Here is a 16600-nt window from a genome sequence, read left to right on the forward strand (position 1 = left end):
TGCGATGAAACAATGCACTCGCCACGTGCACGTCTCGTTGCCTATGGCAACTAACTTACCTCGTTGCGGCAAATTTGAATTTCTTGGGAGACTGACAAGACCTGATCGGAACCAGCAAAATTTTAATGTTTGACTTTTCGTGGACGAAGTGGATGTTCTTGTGGATGTTCTTGGAAGACACTGCTGGCCATCTAATTCTTAGATCTCTACCTTGAGCCGAACAGCTGTTTGTTCCATAATCAACTGGATCAATGATCGTAAGAAGCTTTACGCCGTGTCAGGATGAGGAGGAGCCTGAGCCTGAGCCACCAACATTGGATGAGTATGGCGAGCCATCTCCAATGCGGGTTGCCTTCTGCAGTCGAATGACCGAGGAGGAATACGATCAACAGGCATCAGAGACGACCAAGAGGGCTCTGGATGACTTGTACTCGTCCATGGATACTAATCCAGTGCTGTACAAACGCATCCTACAGCGTCGCAAGCGCGAGGAAATGGAGAATGGAGGAATGTTCTCCTACCTGAAAGCTCAGGCACTTGCCTTTGTTGGCAGGGAAGATGCCTTTGCTGTGAGTGAAGATGAGTGTGCTAGTAAGATGAATTCCATGAAATCGCAGATGTCCAAGGTCTTTCAATATTCTGAAGGTGAGTGACACTGAGTATACTATGGGAGGCGTATAGCAGAGTTTGTCCAGCATGACTCGCCACACGAGAGAAGGATTGCAGTAAAAAGTATTTGAAAATTTTACAATCCTCCCAAATCACAATCCATGCATTCCATGCAATACTACATGTAGTACTGGGAAAATCATATACAGTGTACCATGGTGTACAGTCAGTGCATCAGACTCGTATGTCCGGGGGGGGGTAGTATAACATGTCAAGCCACTCTTCCACTGGACTCCTCTAGTTGCACTACACGTAGAGCCATACTAAAAAGACTACTGTACAGTGCAAAACAAACGACCATTCAGGAAACTTGGCCACCTTTCATAGAGTTTGTTGTTGCCTGTTCTCCAGGGTTACGTGAGCACAATGGGGTGAAGCGATCAACACGTCTAATGGAAAAGAAGCTGAGGAAATCAAAGCGGCAAGCAGCAAGCAATGCTGATATCGAGAATAGCAATCCTCTTGCAGCAGTGCCGCCGGCAAGACAACCTATCAGCACTTTCGCTGCCGTATCTTCAGCGAGCCCTTCCTTCGGCAATAGCAGCAACAGTAGCAACAGCATAACTTGCACACTGACATCTTCACAGCGTGCTGCTGTGCCACCTCCACCCCCTCTACCCACATCCTACGCTAGACATCAGCTCAAACCAAGACCGAAGGTAAGCCAAGACTGTGGAATACCAAATTCAGGTTTCTGTTCAATTTGATCCGTACCGTTTATCCCAATCGTGTCACTGTATGTGGAAAATTGGGTCCTTTGATTAGTTTCATATTATGTTGCTGCATAGTTTATCAACACAGTTGTGAGCTGCGATATGTAACATTACGCCTGTTTTGCCATTACGTGTGCTGTGGCTCAAACACCGTGTTGGATCTGCTGCTTTTCCTGTGTAGATTCAATACAAGAGGAAGGGAGACGTGGTTCGAGATCACGGCACCAGGTACTGGCTAGCGTGTAGTGGACCGTGTGTGTGTGTGTATGTGTGTGTGGCATCTACGTGTGCCTGCCAGTACAGGCGTATTCAGTACATTGTGCATGACTTTGCACTCTTCAGTATCTAATACATGTGAATGCCTTCAAACCCACTCTAAAGGAGTTTAGCATGCATCTCATACAGTACATGTACATAATAAGCGCATTTGCAAGATGTGAAGCTTGTCAGAATAGCTTTGCTCAAGAAACGTTCATGCTACTTTCTTGGATTTGCTTCATGCAGCCCAGCAAGAAAGTCGGTGAACAAGGAAAATCGAAAATCGCCAAAGGCCCTTTCGGTACTCAAAATTAATGGAACGCCATCGCCGAAATGGTCTTCCCCTCTAGCAGTCAAGTCAGTTTCTCCCGGACGACAGTCTTCAAGATTACAGGTAGCCGAGTCCACGTCACCAAGCCTGATGTCCAAATCCCCCTCGCCGAGTGCCGGAGCCCAGACTCGTGCACTGCGAAGCGCAACAGCCAACAGCTCAGCGAATGAGACTGGTCGGCCTCCATTGTCAGGACTGTTGATTGCGGACATTGTAAATCGCAAGAAGCATCTCAAACGTGCAACAAAGGCCCGGTAAGTAGCACCCACTAAGCTCCTACCTTCAACAATACATGTACATGCAATCACACCTGTAAGTCTGCATGCACCCATGCAATGCAACGTGTTCAAGCTGTGCTGTGATGCAGCATAGCTGTTTTTCTTCAAGGTGGACTTCTTCTTGTTTTTGATCTCAGAGTAGTGGTAAGCTGGAAAATATCACATTTCCCTTTTGTCTGGTCAACATTAGACATGCATGATATACGGATTATTCGGTAGATCTTCTTTCACCTGTTGGGCATACTCTCCAACAAGATTTACCTGTGGAAGCATCTCATTATCTTCTGTCTCGCTGTCTGTCTCTTTCTGTGCGTGTGTGTGCGTGTTCTATGTCCTTGGTACAGATCACCTGGAGGCACACCAAAGCTGCACGCCATGACACGCCCAGCCAGTAACACACCCGCCTCGCTCTTCAACGCCGAGCTTGTGAAGAAGTTTAGAAACGCTCACTTGCAGTCGCCGAGTCCCACGCACAGCTGCAACACCTCATTCAACGACAGTATGGACAGCAGTGGCTGGACTAGTCCAGATATGGCCAGGAAACAAGTAAACCAATGCTCTTCATAGGTCTGCGATGTGCCTGTGTGCGTCAGGGAGTCGTAAAATACTGGTGTGTGCGTGCTTTATCACTTCACACTCTTACACACATCCATGCTTTGCCACAGTGACAGCAGGACGTCCAGCTTCAACTATCGGCAATGCATGGCAGACCATAGATCAGTGAATTTGGCTCCTCTGCTGTATCCCCTGCCTAACAAACTAGACTTCAAAGCAGTGCATAGCACATGCCAGCCAAAACCATGCATGACCTTCAAAACATTCATAACAAATTTCATAGCATGGCGGTACGCCATCATCAACCTGACAAATGCATGCTAATGAATTAACTCATCCATAGAGTCATGTATCATACTTATGCGAATGTCTTCACTGCACTGTCCATGTCACTTCAATCATTTTATTTTGTTTATACCTTTTATTACCAATGATATCGTCACGTTTTGTTTATGATGATCGAATCTTCAGTAGGAGCGGCAGAAAGTGGAATTTAAATAATGGTTTTTGAATTTGTACTGCATGTAGTCATTAGACACCATACAAACTAGCTTCTCAACTTATTTTGCCTGCACATCAGTGTCATTAGACGTATGTTTGTTCATCCGTTTGTTTTATTTACGCAGCGTGACCTGATTTGTTTACCAGCTAGAACGCATGTGTGTTTTCTCCCTTTTCGTGTGTTGATCGGCCAGTTTTACATGCAATCATTTATTATCATTATAATTGTTACTTGCACTACTACCGTATCTATGAAGGAGGCAGAGCAAACACTGCTACTAACTTCTTAGTATTGTCCCGTCCAAACATCACACATACACACACACACACACACACACAGCCCATGTGTCATTTTTAGGTTTGTTGTCACAAATCACATGACCTGCATGTGGTTCAAAACTAGGATCCATTCAAGGGAGGCAGAGAAGTACACTGGAATGGCCCAGAAGGAGTAAAACAAAGAATTGGAGATAGGTGAAAGTGGTTTGCCATCAAATAATTACCTCCATGAGAGAGAGAGAGAGCTTGTAGGAGCCGCATGATGACGGGACTACGTAGAGACAATACCGGAAACGGTTGCATTGACATCAGTGCCTGTAGAATACTGTACTTGACCATTACGGTCATCACTTCGCCAAATACGGCAATGAACTGAAGTCCACGGGTCGCAGCACGGGCCAGGACCAAGGCACTGGTGTAGCAACGAAGGAAAACATTGCTACCCGGCTTATCGTACTCATGATCATTGCAACCAAGCATCTCCATGATGTACCCGCGCCTGAGAGTCCAGCAGCAGCCCAGCCGAGAACCCAATACACTATCACGATGTAATATGCTGTCCACGGAAACTCGAGAGTAAACATTTGACTAGCAGTCGTACTCACATTCTCCAAAAGTAGACATTTGAGCACAGGTGGCTGGCTGCGTTGAGTGATTGAAGACATACAGGCTGGACATGGCTGTTGACACTGTGGCCTTCTGGTGTGTGGACCTTGTGCTGACAAGTCGGGACAGTGAACAAAGACTACAAGCCACGTATCACCTGGCACACAAGAAGCCTTGGTACTAAGATGCCTTGGTATTGCGATGCCTTGGTACTGTGATACATTGGTACTGCGGTGCAAAAAGCAGTGCAGGCATTCAAAACTAACTAGAAGCGATCCGTCCCCGTAGCTGCCCAGCCGTGCGTATACCGGCTACCTTTCATACTGCGGCCAGCCCAAGCAGTTGTGTTGGTCTATGTGCTCAACGATCTCCTGTAGCAGCACGTTCTGCTCGCATTTACAGATCAATAGTTGGCTTGGACTTGAATTTCTTGGCTGAGCGTTCACTGGCCCTTGAGCCCAGCTGATTGCCATAGAGAGTCATGTGAAAGCCACCTAGCTCAAATGTAAACACAGTGTGTGCCTTCGGGATAACTGTCAACAAGAAAGAGAACAAAAAAGCAAGCATCAGCCAAATTTGTTGTCTCGGAGACAAAATGCAATAAAACTCAAGAAAAGAACAAGCTTCAGACTCCCGTACACAAATACATACAGTGTCATACACATCGGCATACTAGTATTCATGTACACACATGCTGCAGTGCAACAAGTACTTTCGATTCTTTTGAAGCTTCAGGCTCCCGTACACATACATGTATACATACAGTGTCATACACGTCGGCATATTAAATATACACACATGCTGAGGTGCCATGAGTAGGTGAATCACATGGAGGAAGATAAAGCCCAGAACCACACCTCACCTTTGACACAGTCTGCCCTCGTTACGATCTTGAAGACATTCTGCAGTTCCTGCAAGATAATGCCCGTGGTCCCAACATAGCTTGGGCAGCGAGACTTGGCAACTGGGGGTAAAGGAATCAAGAACACAGAGCCAATGCAATAAGACCATTGTGTATTGCCAATGGAATGTATGAGTAAGGCATGTAAGTACACTGAGCAAGATGGCACAGTTCAACACCTTAGACAAGCATTCCCAGGTGGCAGTGTAGGGTGTTCCTAGTACAAACTGTGTCATTGCGCAATGGGTGAAGCCATTCATATGTTTACCATACATAAACATTATATTCATACCGCAGGACTATAATGAGAGAGAGAGACACGGAGAGAGAGAGACAGAAAGAGAGACAGACAGAGAGAGAGTGAGAGAGTGAGAGAGAGAGCATGCTCGTGGGCCCTTGCTTTGTTGACCGCATTTGAAGTAAATCTAGGCGGATTTATGTCTCCATGACAAAAGTGTTGAGAAACACTCAAGGCATTCGCATCAATAGGACACCACTACAATGGTCTGACTAAAAGAAGCCGAAGATACAGTTGCTGACTCCACACGCACTGTTGCTACTGGACGTGCTGTGAGAATAGAGCAAGGTAGCTAGAGCACAGGTCAGTCTCTCATCAGCTCACCAACGCCAATGACTTACCAGTAACAAGACATCCGTGGTAGTCGGCTTTCTGCAATTTCGATTCGAGAACGTGCGGGAACCTGTGCACAAAGACAGTGCGAGTGCAGAGCAATTACTCCAGGCCACGTCCTACACTGCAGTCTCAGACTTCTTACCAGCTGACAGGTTCTACACAATTTACTGTAATTTACTGTATGTATGTGCCGGTAACAATCACGAATACTATAGTCCATTCATAAAAAGATGGGTCCTGGCTCTGGCGAGCTCCCGTATTTGGCGATTTTTCGTGATTTCATCGTACACAGTGCAGTGCTGCGAACTTTGAAATTTGAAAAAGGGTCCAAAAAGGGTGCCTGAACTGGGGTTCGAACCGCAGAATGCACTGTTGCAGGCGGGGTCAAACGGCCTGGATTTTGATGGTTTTTCCCAATTCAGTGCTTTTGGGGCAAAACCTGGCCGAAATCCTATTCTTGCTATGGCTTGCTTTTTGGACAAAAAAACTTCAGAAACATAATTGGAAGAGGATTCCATATGGGATTGCAGAAAAAAATTCTAAAAAAACTCAACGTTTGACCCATTTATGGCCAAAAGCTAGAAATTCATTTTTTTCTGAATGGACTGTAGTACAGTCTAACCTCATTAAAATTAAAAAATCTACTATTCAAATCTACTATTAAACTGCTATAAAGACCAAGAATGGTCTCAACATGCCTCGATCCACGTGGATCCAAAAGTCAGTGCTATCACGACTCCAGCCTGGTATGACGTAAGTAGCACTTTCAATCCCTACTGAATGATGCCATCACACATAATACCAACAGACTACCTTACCTAGAAGATTTGAGCGAGAGCAGCTCTGTTATATACTGTCGCCATAGGTCGTGCAGTGGGAGAAACAGATCAAATCTGAACACAACGCAAACACACACACACACACAAGGTTCGGTCAACAGCAACCTAGCATACAAGCCGCTTAGCTTATACCGCACAAGTACTTGCCCGGTGTAACACATTTTGTATAGAATATCTGCAGAAAGGATTTTCAGAGCACAGTGTTGATGTGAAACAACAAAGCAATTCTCTCCAGAGACACCAAGCACGAGAATAGGAGCTTACAAATAGGAAACCAAACGAACTTCATATTAGGGGCTGTCCGTAATTATCGATCCTTTTCACGAAGAGAAAAAAAGTTTCGTTTATGGGTGGGTGGGTTGAGGAGAGTTTCGTTTTGAAAACTATTGATAGCTGAAACATCAATCCATTCTAGCTGTCAAGTCAATATAATATATTATTTTTCGTTGAAGGGGATGGGTGGGTGGGGGAGGGTCATAACTAAACCTTTTCGTTCTGTGAAAATTATCGATAATGCCGGATGGCCCCTAAGGAACAGGGAGCAGTAATCTTATTCACAAATAGAAATTATAACATCCAACGACACTATAGGAGCACGACTTCATACTGATACTACTCGTATGAATGAGTCGACAAATACCAGTGCTCAGCTGAACAAGAAGCGATAAAAGTCTAACAAGTGACACTCTCAGTACTAAGAAAGTTGTGAACATCACGCAACTACATTATAAAGAAAAGGGGGTTTGCCAACTGACAACCGTTCTATTCAGTTGCTATTCACAGTCTGCGCATGCGCTGCATTTAAAAACCTTTTTATAGTAATGTTGAAAAGTATTGACGTTTCCGGCCAATCACCCATCGTCAGAACTGTCAGTTGACATCTCCCCCCCCCCCCCCTTTCTTTACTCCCATTAATTTACTACTGTCGCAAAAGCCACTAGCCGTGTCATGGGAGCAAGGTTCGCCTCTAGCTGACAGGTGCATTGTCTGCAAACAGAGTACAGTGAAACAGACTTCAGTGAAGCCTTACCTTTGCTCACCCTTTGGAAAGCGGCCAATACCAAGCGAACGTCTTTCCTTTGCAGACAGTTTCTTGTTACGACTGTGTGTTCCACGAGGGAGTCGCCGCCACGCTGTCTTAGCAGGCCCTTCTACAACAATAACTTTCGTCATCAGGTCAGCCGCCCTGCCCACTGGCTTGAGGTGAAGGTCTGTAAGTGGATGTGTATCGTCGGCATTGCCCTACATGAGAAATATGTACATGCACATGTGCACAAGCGTGCGCGCGCACACACACACACACACACACACACACACACACACACACACACACACACACACACACACCTCAGACCTGCCCATCGCGGAAGCGATCATAGCGAACAGCTATGATAGACATAGCAACTTGTGCTGGGATTGCACCATTCAACAGCTTGCAAGGCTGATGAATTGACCGCCACTATTTTTAGCCTGGTATCCACCACACAGCTGATTGAAGTGACTTTTTCTGGCCAGTGAATCCCTATTTTTCATTTTTCCATTTTTTCTTTTTCGACAATCACCACACCACATACTACGGCATACACTGGCTGTTGGTAACCACCCAGGAGAATGAAAGAAGAGCTAGGAGAATGAGAAAGAGAAGAAAGACGTGTGCGACCATAATCACACACACTATGTACCATGTACCATGTATACGCCCGTCGCAAGAGAAGCACGCAAATCTGCAAATGCACTGGATGTGCACCCACAGATTTTCTCTTATAGCAACGATAGCGAACAAGATCTGAATGAGACAGATCAAGACTTGCGCCAGATAACTGTCTAATCCACACAACTGGCGAAGCCATGTGAATCGACCACCAATGCACACCTGGTCTACACCACACGGAGTACATCGGCATAAAACGGCCAAGACAGTTACCTATGCACACCCTACACTTGCTGGGGTAACCAGTAAAGACAGCACGCTGCTTTGATAGAAGCAGACACTAGATGCACTGGTACCTTGAAGTGAAATTGGAGTTACTTTACCAACCAGCCTCGGCTACTGAGTACTGTAATTTCACAAATTTTCGGTGTACTTTTATTTTCGGTACTTTCGGTGCATCTGTTTCATACCTAAAATATCAATACACCGAACAAACACTGACACACCTAATCCAATAGGGAACTGCTTCTCTGTACCGAAAATTTCCGTTCACCTAACCTGGCCTTTTGCCCTCACACCGAAAATATTGATCACCTAAAATTTCTGAAATTAGAGTACTGGGAACCCAGAGCCAACAGACATACCAACAACCTCAGCCATGAAAGCTATAGTAACGACACACTGGATTGTGGAGCCGGAACTAGTCCAACTTCCAAATGCTTTGGCAAGAAGGTAGCCTTCCGACAGGTTGGCAATCACACACACACACACACACACACACACACACACACACACACACACACACACACACACACACACACACACACACACACACACACACACACACACACACACACACACACACACACACACACACACACACACACACACACACACACACACACACACACACACACACACACACACACACACACACACACACACACACACACACACACACACACACACACACACACACACACACACACACACACACACACACACACACACACACACACACACACACACACACACACACACACACACACACACACACACACACACACACACACACACACACACACACACACACACACACACACACACACACACACACACACACACACACACACACACACACACACACACACACACACACACACACACACACACACACACACACACACACACACACACACACACACACACACACACACACACACACACACACACACACACACACACACACACACACACACACACACACACACACACACACACACACACACACACACACACACACACACACACACACACACACACACATTAGACACCCATTGCGAACAGCGCTACAGTAGAATGCAAGGCAATTTGTGCAAGATGTTCACCATTCAACGGGTTGTGAGGAAGAAAAGCTGACCTGGTCCATATCACTGTAGCGCACAGTTTTAGATGTAACGGTACAGAACAACAAGGACAATCAAGGCCGGTTTGCTGCTACTTCAAGTGTCATGCTCTCGCAATTATCAGGCAACTTGAGGATGGGGTGCCGACCATGCCGGTATATATGCCAGGAGAGGGTGGGTCTTGCAGCGCTGTATGAAAAGCTGTGTGAGACTGTGGGGGCTCTGTAGGTTTCAGGGCTAGCGGTGTTATTTTAGGCAGGAGGCTGTGAGCAGGGTGTGTGGTTGTTGAAGGCAGGGGGCTAGCAGTGCAATGTTAGTGCAGAATGTGTGGCTGGTGTGGGCAGGAGGTAGTGAGCAAGGTGTGCGGATGTTGTAGGCAGGAGGCTGTAGAGGTAATGTCAGAGCTAGCTGTGTGATATTAGCGCAGTGTACATGTATATGGCTGGTGTGGGCAGGGTGTTATGAGCAAGGTGTGTGAATGGTGTAGGCAGGAGGCTATGGAGACATATTTAGGTGACACTGTGGTATTTGAGGAGATCCTTGTTCGGCCCAGTACGAAGTTCAATGGAGGATAAAAGACCGCGCCCGAGCGTACTCCAACATCACAAAGTGGTGTTCCCTCTGTACCAGAGAAAAGTACCACATCCTGAACACGCTAGGGTCACCATCCAGCCTCAACAAGCGCTCGGAAATGGTGTCTAAGTGCCGACACGAGAACCAGTATCTCCTTAAATACCACGGTGTCACCGTGGACACACAATGATGCAGAGCCTCGACTAATAATAAAGAAAACATTCGAATGCTCCTTTTAGCTTCCAAGCCATCGCGAACCGCCTGAGTACACCACAACGCTCAAGTCTTCCGGATTTATTTGACCTTGACATTCCAAACATTCAATACAGTAAAACCTGTGACTAACGACCACCCCTTTGGGCCAGAGGAAGCGGTCTTTAGTGGCAGGTGGTCCTTAGTTAGAGGTTCGCACCGCACAACCATAATGAAAGTGAGACCGTCCATGCCTGGCTAAGTGGTCTGTAGTACCAGGCTGGTCGCTAGTCACGGTGGTCTTTAGTTTCGGGTTTTACTGTATTTCGTTCTGGTCATCCTCAATACTAAGAAATGAGGGACAGCAGTGACAGCTATGACGTACAATCATAGTGCTGGAGTCTTAATACTAGGGAAAGACAGTGTTGTAAAACTAGCATTGTACAAACCTGAGAGTCATCTCTGAAAGAAACTTTATGGTCTTGCAGAGTGGCGATAGCGCCGGGACTAGCAGCATGAGGTGTGATTACTGCCTTCCCAGGAGACTTAGTACTGGCCTTGTTCAAGCCTACTGTCCGCTGGTAACGCGGTGTTCCTGCAGGAGAATTTCTACGCCATGACTGAGAGCCTGGGGATTTCTGAAAGCCGCCTTGTCCATAAGGAGAGCCGATCATCTTCTTCTTCGAGCTTTTCTTTCCCATCTTCAACCACTACAGGCAGCCTTACAGCTACATCCAAGGTGGTGACGCTCTAGCCTTGACGATACACGATTGGAATAAAAGAAGGACCTTTATTACCTGAGTTTGCGGTAGGAATAGCTATCCTAACAAATAATAATACTGTACTCCTGAAGCACCAGGCATATGCGGGTCGAATCACAAAGTCAAATGGAAACTCGAAGTCGAACAGCACAGTGCAGCCCAGCTCAAGATCATCGGAATTATGTTTCCAGTTTGAATTGACTGTGTTTTGCAAAAGAATGCTTCTTTCACTGTTTTAGCAAAAAAAGATCGAAGTAAAAAAATGACATGACATGACGTAGCTAGAGCAACGAAGTGTTGTTAGGGCGGCCGGGCGCGCGCATACGAGCTAGACAACGATGTACGAACGATAGATCTGTCTGTAACGAAGGAAGGGGGGGCTGGACAGAACTCAGGTTCAGAACAGTTTCTACAGAGTACAGACTGTCAGTCAGTCGTACAGAAGGGACCTGTTGAGTGCTGGCTTCTGCAACCAAACGGCTGGTGGCAGACTGGCAGTGGTGCCCAACCATGCCAACTGACCAGACGGATCTAGTCCTTACCATTACCATAATTACTAGGCAGCAGCATCCCTCAGTAACCAACTCAACCACATTCAACCTCCTCTTGCAGTCTTGGCACATCAGACCATGCCGTCTTGATGGCTGAGTTCTCCTCCTCAAAGTGATTTTTATAAACAGTCTTCCCCCACAGCAGCCAGCACCTGTTATGTCGTAGCCCACCATCTACACATACATGTAGATCCAATGTCTGAAGTGCCAAGGATAACATGTGGAATGCATGAATAGTTATAGACTCTGGTGGAGAGCCAGGGATAAATTCATAAGAAGAAAAGAGGACCAAAGAGCTATAAGTGACGCTCTAAATAGTATAATAACTGGCGATCAGCTCTATAACTAAACTTAGAACCTTCCAAGCTGGAAGTAAAGGCTGTTGGAGTGCGCATCCAAGGCGTGCTAGAGCTGATCGCCAGTTAGGTGTAGAACGTCAGGACCGTTGGTCAGTGTCGTGCAACGTTATCGCATGAGCTGATTGTAAAGTAACTGGTGGTGTTAGTGGATATTATAGGGTAACTAACTCGTAGCTCTTTAGTCCTCTTTCCTTCTTCTCTCATAAATGCCATGAATGTTTTCTCGCAGATGTAAAAAAAATGATGTACCCTGGTACTTGCCTCCCACTGCGTCGACACGGCTGTCTCCGCATTCACTGACATCCTTGAACCTGAGATGCCTTGAACCTATAATCCTATACTCATTGGCTGTCAGTATCGCCCTCCTTCGCAATCCCTACCTGAACTTACCTCATTTTGTGACATGATGACGGATACCCTACGGGCTGTAGACCTCTCATCCGTTGATATATTCCTCACTGGTGACTACAATGCTCACAACTCTAACTGGTGGAGCGGTGACGCTACATCACGCGCTGGAAAGGAACTTTCGCATATATTCTCCAGCTTCGGTCTCTCCCAGCTGGTAGATTTTCCCACTCACACCTCTCCTAACGGAACCCTGTCGTGCCTAGACTTGCTCGCTACCAATCGTCCTCAATCAGTATTCTCTGTCGACGATGCTGCCCCGCTTGGTGCGTCCGACCATTCACAGGTAGTTACCACCCTTTTCTACAGAACTGTAACCCGAACGCCTGCAAAGGAAGTACCATGCTATCCTGCCCGTAGTTCCCCAGCCACTCCATACAATTTTGCGCAAGTGCCACCTTCTGTCTGGGTAGCAGTAAATATGTATCTTTCCTCGCTCAACTGGTATGATCTCATGGACACACCAGATGTCGACGACGCATTAGCCAGATTCTCCTCTTCCTTGAATGATGCATTTTCCCACTACCTGTCGCCTTATCGGAAAATCTCTTCCTCCACCCAGCGAGCTGTATCTAGGAAATATCCTCCGTGGGTTAATCGAGATTTAGTACTTGCCATTAAGTTGAAGTACGAACTCTACAGCCGATATAGGAAGTTCCCAACCCCAGCTAACCAGTCTGCCTTCAAAGTTCAGCGTAACAGAGTACGAAACTTATCTCGATCTCTTCACCGTGACTATTTGGCATAATACAGGCCAGCATGGCGTCAGGTAACCTTAACATGTACCAGTTTGTTCGTTCTCAGCGGAATCGTCAGCAGGATCGTGGCCTTCCTCACCTCATTGATGAAGGCGGTCATCCAGTTTCTGGCAGTTTCGACAAGGCTACAGTCCTCAACCAGCAGTTCGCCTCCGTTGCTGTGCCGGATGATCCGTCGTTATCACTTCCAGCTCTTCGTGCCCACAGCCAACTTCATGAAACATTTGTTCAGGTCATCACCACCACTGCGGATGTTAGAAAGGCTATCGCCCGACTAAAGTCTCGCCGCAGTCCTGGCTTGGACACCATTACGAATGATGTCCTGAAGAAACTTGCCCCGTCGATATCGTACCCCCCCCCCCCGGCCGTATTTTTAATGTGTCCTTTTCGACGGGTGAATTTCCAGCAGCATGGAAACTCGCGAAGGTTGTTCCGGTTTACAAGAGCTAAGGCTCCAAGTCACAAGCCAGCAATTACCGTCCTATCTCCTTGTTGTCCTGTGTATCGAAACTATGTGAGCGATTATTCTTTGATAAGCTTTATGCTCATGTGTCGCCGGCCCTTGCCCCAGTCCAATCTGGTTTTCGACGAGGAGACTCAACCACCATGCAGCTGACACGCCTTGTGCAGGACATTGTGACCCTTCGTCATGACCACCAACATGTTGGTATGTGTTTTTTCGACCTAGCAAAGGCGTTTGACACGGTATCAGTGTCTGCTCTAGGATTGTAGGACAACCGGGTACACGTGTACCTGGCGCAACCATTTCAACCGGGTCGGAGCCGGATACATAATGTACCTGGCGCTGTCTCACCAGCCGAGTCACATGCTTTAACTGGTTGGGTGGTTTATTTTAATTCGGACAATAAACGGGAACTAGGCCCAATGATATAAAGGCGAATGGATAAGCCGCATTTAAAAAAGAGAGGACAGGAATTAGAAAATTGCGAAAGAAGAAGTATCTAACACATACAAGCCATGTAGTCAGTCCTTTCAAAGTTCGAAAGTGTAAAGTACCAACCGGGTCACAGGTGACCCGGTACTATATTTTCAACCGGGTCCAAGCGCCGCCCAACCGGGTGGATTACCCGGCTCACCCGGCGCTGGAGCAGAGACTGGGTATGGTTCCGTGGACTCCTAGCTAAATTATCTGCGATGTACAATGTTTCCGGAGCGTCTCTGGCGTGGATTACGGACTACCTAACAGATAGAACGCAATCAGTGTCAGTCGAAGGGGTACTCTCAGACCCACTGCCTGTGAAGTCGGGAGTCCCCCAGGGATCTATACTAGGGCCTCTACTATTCTTGTTGTATATAAACGATCTACCTGACTGTATAGATGGTTTGTCACTATTTGCTGATGACACAGCCCTCATTCAGTTTGACGCTGACATTGCAAACCTGTGTACGAAGCTTCAGAATGGAATCAATGTTGTTCATAAATGAATGTTGTCATGGCGTCTGAAACCCAATATCTTGAAAACAGAAATAGTCTTTCTCCCTCAACTAGACCACCCTCCCACATTTACCCTTCCCGGACTTGATTCGGCTATTAACATTGATATTGTAGATACGCACAGGTATTTGGGTGTTGTATTTGACTCGCAATTGTCCTGGAATTCTCACGTAGATTTTGTATGCAACAAAGTTAGCAAATCTGTAGGTTGCCTGATGTCTCACTGCTCCCACTTGTCCCCCGAATGTATTCGTCTCTTTTATAAATGCTACCTCCTTCCTATCTTTCTGTACGGCGCCACTGCTTGGCATTCCCTGCTTAGTAAATTTGCTGTACAGACACTAGAAATATATCATAAACGTGTGTTGAAAATTATTTTTCGTAAACCCTCTCTTTTCCCCTCTACTGATCTATATAGTTTGGCCTCCACCAGCCCCATCTCTATCCTGTCGCAGAGACAGTCATGCGTTCTGGTCCATCGTATTAAACTGAACATTGTCCCTGAACATCTCACCAAGTATAATTGGTTTACTTTCGCACGGGACACTCGCAATGGCATAGTACTTCCCAGAGCTTTGTCAACTATGTTTACCAAATCTCCTATCTTCTCTGCATACTCGTATTGGCTCAAGCTGCCCATGGAAATGAAGACAATACCCCGGTATCCAATATTAGACAGTTCATAGACCATGTTAAATGTCATGCCACGTTGTAGGCTCGCTCGCCTCTTTTGCTAGCTTATCTCGCCGCTCTCCACCATGGTCAACATAGTGATACATTTCACACCGCTGATGCATTATTTTCTTCCGATTATCATCTTCTTTCCTTCATTTTTTTCTTCTCTTGCCATGGCTGGCTAACGCCCCCTCCTTTGCATTGGCTTCTGCCATTGGACGGTGAAATAAATAAATAAATAATAATTATTGGAAGATCCTCACCTCCTCATCGGACATCACGCCACAAACCCTGCCCCTGGATGACTGCATCACTGAAATCAGCCATTGAAGTCAAGACAAGAGTGATCTCTACAGCATCTACCGGAAATATCCATCACCAACTTTCAACAAATACAAACACCAACGTAACTGAACAACTAATTGCACTGTAAGCATTTCCTAAATGTCCACTTGTATGACTATGATTGTGTAAGATGATATACGATGATCGCAAGGCACACAACGAAAGGGAAAGAGAGGATTTGTTCAGACTTGCGAACTCGCTGCTGTCTCCGAAACGCTTGTTCACTTATTTTAGACGAAGATACACGCCCGAACAGATAGTTATTCTGAACACTGTGCTATGTAAGCGCTTTCTTCGTTGGAACATTGCATTTAATGTGTCATTGTTTAGAATATGGCGTGTGTCCTAGTGGCATCCACAAGCGAGTTCGCAAGTCTGAACAACTCCTCTCTTTCTCTTACGTAGTGTGCCTTGCGATCATCGTATAACCTTTTACCGACGTATTTCACTACGTAAAATACCTTTCCAGATCCTGCCATCGCTGTTACATCCGCAACCTCCGTGCCACGATATCTCCCACAAACCCTTGCCTCCCACCCCTCCATGTGCTCATTCGTCAACTACGAAACCCTACCAGCGCCCGGGTCATACCTTCGAAGATGTTGGGCCCCAATGGTCGAACAAGCACCTCTCCGTCATCCATTCGTAGCTCAGTTATTGAACCACCACTTCGTCAGTGCTGGCGTACAGGTTGACCCTGATGCTCCTACTCGCACTATTTCCTCCCCACAGTACTTCCACCAGCGACTACACGTCTACAGTACTGTGAAGAAGAGGTTGGTGCGACGTCGGCGATAGTAGGGGACGAGTGTGTTGTTCCCTACATGGGAGCTCGCGGTTTTCCTGCCGACTTGAATTCTCACTTGACTGACTCACGACTGCCATCCAGAGCACACGAGAA

The 16600-nt window shown here is 46.5% G+C and overlaps 2 protein-coding genes across 2 annotated transcripts; one reads left to right on the forward strand and one right to left on the reverse strand.

Moving 5' to 3' along the window:
* Window positions 1-119: 119 nt before the first annotated feature.
* On the forward strand, window positions 120-3580 carry LOC135814131 (uncharacterized). The gene is made up of 5 exons (XM_065327197.1): window positions 120-645; window positions 1021-1328; window positions 1564-1610; window positions 1887-2225; window positions 2594-3580. Exons 1-5 carry the CDS (start codon window positions 252-254, stop codon window positions 2814-2816), a joined length of 1311 nt encoding a protein of 436 aa, XP_065183269.1. The 5' UTR covers window positions 120-251; the 3' UTR covers window positions 2817-3580.
* Window positions 3581-3653: 73 nt separating this feature from the next.
* Window positions 3654-11351, reverse strand: LOC135814132 (ribonuclease P protein subunit p29-like). The gene is made up of 6 exons (XM_065327198.1): window positions 10836-11351; window positions 7595-7806; window positions 6544-6618; window positions 5731-5792; window positions 5053-5154; window positions 3654-4723 (listed from the first exon to the last, which is right to left on the reverse strand). Exons 1-6 carry the CDS (start codon window positions 11085-11087, stop codon window positions 4587-4589), a joined length of 840 nt encoding a protein of 279 aa, XP_065183270.1. The 5' UTR covers window positions 11088-11351; the 3' UTR covers window positions 3654-4586.
* Window positions 11352-16600: the final 5249 nt, after the last annotated feature.

This window comes from Sycon ciliatum, chromosome 4 (assembly GCF_964019385.1).
Source record: "Sycon ciliatum chromosome 4, ocSycCili1.1, whole genome shotgun sequence".
In the NCBI taxonomy this organism is placed as follows: domain Eukaryota; kingdom Metazoa; phylum Porifera; class Calcarea; order Leucosolenida; family Sycettidae; genus Sycon; species Sycon ciliatum.

Coding starts and splice junctions, on each gene's coding strand:
- LOC135814131 (XM_065327197.1), top strand. CDS start 252: ATGATCGTAAGAAGCTTTACGCCGTGTCAGGATGAGGAGGAGCCTGAG. Junction 1,611..1,886: donor GTTCGAGATCACGGCACCAG/GTACTGGCTAGC, acceptor TGCTTCATGCAG/CCCAGCAAGAAAGTCGGTGA. Junction 2,226..2,593: donor AAACGTGCAACAAAGGCCCG/GTAAGTAGCACC, acceptor TCCTTGGTACAG/ATCACCTGGAGGCACACCAA.
- LOC135814132 (XM_065327198.1), bottom strand. CDS start 11,087: ATGGGAAAGAAAAGCTCGAAGAAGAAGATGATCGGCTCTCCTTATGGA. Junction 6,619..7,594: donor TTTCCAAAGGGTGAGCAAAG/GTAAGGCTTCAC, acceptor CGTTGTGTTCAG/ATTTGATCTGTTTCTCCCAC. Junction 4,724..5,052: donor GAGGGCAGACTGTGTCAAAG/GTGAGGTGTGGT, acceptor TCTTGTTGACAG/TTATCCCGAAGGCACACACT.